This window comes from Indicator indicator, chromosome 4 (assembly GCF_027791375.1).
Source record: "Indicator indicator isolate 239-I01 chromosome 4, UM_Iind_1.1, whole genome shotgun sequence".
NCBI lineage: Eukaryota > Metazoa > Chordata > Aves > Piciformes > Indicatoridae > Indicator > Indicator indicator.
In genome coordinates this window covers 37,111,056-37,115,321 of record NC_072013.1, presented here as the reverse complement: position 1 = coordinate 37,115,321, position 4,266 = coordinate 37,111,056, and the positions used below count along the sequence as shown (strand labels likewise).

The 4,266-nt window shown below is 48.1% G+C and overlaps 1 protein-coding gene across 1 annotated transcript; it reads right to left on the bottom strand.

Annotated features, from left to right (window-relative positions):
• On the bottom strand, window positions 1-2,312 carry LOC128966813 (fibrinogen-like protein 1-like protein). Its single transcript, XM_054380671.1, has 2 exons — window positions 2,165-2,312; window positions 1-701 (listed from the first exon to the last, which is right to left on the bottom strand). Exons 1-2 carry the CDS (start codon window positions 2,310-2,312, stop codon window positions 1-3), a joined length of 849 nt encoding a protein of 282 aa, XP_054236646.1.
• Window positions 2,313-4,266: the final 1,954 nt, after the last annotated feature.

Here is a 4,266-nt window from a genome sequence, read left to right as displayed (position 1 = left end):
CTACAGTTCAAGCTTGGGACAGGAGCAGGGCTTGGCTGGGTGTGCCAGGCTGTGGTGGCTGGGTCTGACCATCATCCAGGCAAACTTGCAGAGGTGCTGCTTGCTGCAGTCCTGCTGCCAGTAGATCGCGTTCCTGCGGTTCAGGTTTGCACCAGCACAGGCATTGTACCACCAGCCTCCCCCAGGAACCCCATTCAGCTCCAGCTTGGCACAGTTCTGGAAGTAGTTGTCGTTGTCTCTGTCCTTGGTGGTGAACTTCTGGTTGTCGTGGACATAAGCTATGGTGTCCTGGGTCAAGGCATCTGTGGCATTGCCCCTGTAGAGCCCAACCCTGAGGCGGTACTCAGACTCCTCAGCCTCCACAAGGAAGGGCTCATACTGGCCCCAGAGGACTTCAGCACTGAGGGTCACAAGCTTCACTCCCAGGACATAGTGCACAGGGCTGCTGGTTAGCTGGTGCATGTATTCAGTCCCTAGCCAGTGGTTCTCATGGACAGAGCCAAAGCCATGCTTGTAGTCCTGCCAGGTCCTGTCAAAGTCCAGCGTGCTGTTGGCTGTAATGTGCTGGATTACTGTCCAGCCACCATCCTGCATGTTACAGCAGACAACAATTGGCTCCTCCTTGGGCTGGATGACATAAAGACCATCTCTGGCATTGCCTCTGGAGCGCTGAAAGATCTCAAAACAATCCCTTGGGTAGTCTGAGCAGGAAAGAAAAAAAAAAAAGGGAAGAGTTTTCAAGTCAATTTCTGGTCCAGTAGGAAATGTTAGATGTTTGGCTCCGTCCTTCAGAGCTCTCTGACTGGAAGCTGACTCTGACTGCATCCCAGCTGGTGGGCACCCACTCAGCTAAAGGGGGAATGTTTCAGGGCAGGATGTGCTAAGGAGTCCCCCAAAGCACACCCCAGCAGTGTGATGTTGCAGTTTGGACAGGAGTGTGTTTGAAAAGCCTGAAGTGATGAACAGACCACTGCTACTCCTCCTGTATTCTCCCAGGCTGAGTAAGCAGCAAGCTTGCAACTCCCTGTGACATGTGTTGGAGCACTGTGTTTGATTACTGGAGCAAGCCTTACCCAATTTCTCTTTAACCACTTTACACTTTGGGCCTCTCAAACACCACTGCATTCAAACGTGCCACGTGTTCACGCAGAAAAGGGAGAGATTCTGAGCACATTTCTTGCTGAAACAAAACTAACAGATATGGGAGAATTATCTTAGGAGCAGTTCCTGTCACTCCAACTCCAGGCTAAGGCTTGCAGACAGAACTACAGTGCTGTGCAGAGCTGAACACCAATGGCAGAGAAAGAGCTGAAAATGCCTCTCCCCTTTATTGCTTCTCTGGTAGAGTCAGAGGGTGAGAAGCATGGCAAGGAGGGATTAGGATCACCCCATGTGTTAGGCTGAAGTATTTATACTGGGGGGATTTCATGCAACTTGCCCATAAAGTACTTTCTTGTTCTAGTCTAGGATCAAGCATCTCTGAGACTAAGGCACTGTGCTCTGCTGCTTACAGCTGACTGTGAGGCTCCTAAAAGCCACAACAGCATTTACTGAAATCCACATTGCTGGATGCAGCAATTCATACACAGCCAGTTCCTTGTGCAGAGAAGGATGCCAGCCAGTGTCCTGCCCAGGACTCAGAAGCAAGTGCAGGAACTGGAAGCACTCCCTTCTACATAGAGCTGACCAGGATGTGGTGATGGCATTCAGGCTACTTGTTACAGCACAGTTTATAAACTCTGAAGTGCCATCAGTCAGACGAGGAAAAGGAATCAATCCACTCCTCTTTGGGTGGGATCTGCTCTGCTCAGTGTGTTGGAAACCCTCCCCAGCTGGGCTTCAGAAGCTATGCAGGCAGAGGGATGGCTCAGTTATAGATCCCAGTGGGATTTAGGTGCTGAGGTCTCAGGTGTAATCTAGATATGATTATTCTAAGAATAATCTTAAAATGCCACAAATATTTTTTCCCCAAACCTGTTCATTGCCCTTGAATTAGGTGGCAGCTGAGTGAAGGTTTTAAAGGTTCTGGTCTTTGGGCAGAATGTGTTCACTCTGCAGTCTTTCTGCTGGGCTAACTTCCCAATGAGCTGGATGGAAATGCCACAATAGAGGACTGAAGCAACCCCCAACATGCAGCCAAGCCAGTCTCTCTCTCCATCAGTACCTTGCTCATTGCTGTTGCTCAGCCTCACGCTGGATCCCTGGGGGAGGAGGTGCCCATTGGCCAAAGCCACTTCCTCTGCAACACTCTCTGGCACAGTGCAATGAGAGAGTAAGAGCAGGACCAATCCTGCTGAGCTTCTCAGCAGCATCTTCCTTTTGAGTCAGTCCTCCTGCAGCAGCACAGAGCTGTAACACAGATTGGGATTGAACATGCAAAGAGTTGTGCCTTATGAAAGTCCTGAAGAAGCTTTAATAGAGTTAGACTCTGACACAAGTGGCTTCTTCCATCTTCCCTGGCACCTCACCCCCTATTTCTGACTGGTTATTCGTCTGACTCTTAGAACATCTCTCACTTGTCACACTGTGCCATGCTGGGCAATGAAACATAGTGCAGTTTTGTGGGGAATGAAGGGCTCTAGAAAGTAATCATAGGATCCTAGAATGGCTCAGGCTGGAAGGGACCTCAGAGCTCATTTGCTCCAACCTCCCTACCATGCCCAGGGACACCTCTCAACTAGACTCAGCTGCTCAAGGCCTCATTCAGCCTGGCCTTCAACACCCCCAGAGAGGAGGCAGCCACAGCCTCCCTGGGCAGCCTGTGCCAGTGTCTCAGCACCCTCCTACTGAAGAACTTCTTCCTCAGCTCCACTCTAACCCTGCTCTGCCTCAGCTTCAAACCATTCTCCCCTTGGCCTGTCTCTGGACACCCTGATGAGAAGTCCCTCTGCAGCCTTCCTGCAGGATCCCTTCAGTTACTGGAAGGCAGCTCTAAGGTCACCCCGGAGCTTTCTCTTCTCCAGGCTGAACACCCCCAGCTCCCTCAGCCTGTCCTCACAGGATGTGATGTAATTGACAAAGCAAAAGCAAATCTTACATTCATGAAAACTTAATTTTGCTTATTCACTGAATCCAAAGTGTTAGTGAGGTGGAAGCACTCCTGGCTGAACTGGCAGAAGCAATGAGAGTGGCTCTGCTGGCTGCCTGTAGTGCAAGCAGTGCTTGAGGGCATGGCTTGTGAGTGCTGGAAGACTTCCATGCACTGCAGATCTCACTTCAGCACATCTACACCACGTCTTTGACGAAATCCCACCTCCAGCTTTCAACAGCAGGTCACAGGTTTAAATCAGGTTAGGAAAAAAAAAAGAAGAACAATGCCCATTGTCAAAAAAGCAGAAAAAAGTTTTCTTCAGCTTCTTCCAAACCCAGAAGGGTTTAGAATATTGAATAAAAAGAGTTTTGAGCCTCCCTTTGTCCCCTGTTTGGGGCTGCATATCTGGTAACCCTCCATCCACTGCAGCAAGAAGGCTTAGGATATGGCTTGACTAAATCCTGGCATCCTCAAATCCCAGCCTGACTGAAGAGGAATTTCTCTGTAGACAGCCCAGACTGGATTCAGGGTAATAAATGTTTCCCATACTCTCCAAGGACACATTTACTTAAGACTTTAGACAAACTCTTTTAAAATTTATGTTATTCTATTTTTTAGGACTGAGCTCCCCACAGTGGCTCTGACAAAGGCAGAAACAGATCCAGCAGACAGCTCTTTGCCCTGAGTTTATTTCCTGCCAGCATCAGCAGAGTCTACAGAGGCCAGCAACCTTCTGCAGAGTGGTTTCTGCTGCACCAGAGCCACATCTCTTACAAAGCTAATGACTTAGCAGCAGATCCAGAGTGAAAAAATATTCAACACACATTTTTTTTAAGTGCCCAAGATAAATCACTGTAATCAAGTTCAGCTTTGAGAGTTAATTTCTATCCCTATCACACAGAAAAGCAGCAAACCAGAATTTTCTGCTCTACCTAAAAGCATTCAGTAATGATTCTGACTTCCTAGTAACAAACAATTTGCTATTTTAGGCAAAGCTGGGCTCTTGACATTGGGATTGGAACAAACTGGAAAGCTGCCTTCCAGAAAGTTTGGCACAGAGCTTCCCTTGAAGCATTTCAGTCCTACTGTGACTACATTTCCCTTTGCCCTGAAAGCTTCTTGTTTTCCTAGTATTAATTATTACCTTATCAGATACTTAAAGTCAAAAGCTAATCCACAAGCATCATTACACTTAGATCTAAAGTTATTTCTTTTGACATCTCTGGTTTTCTTTC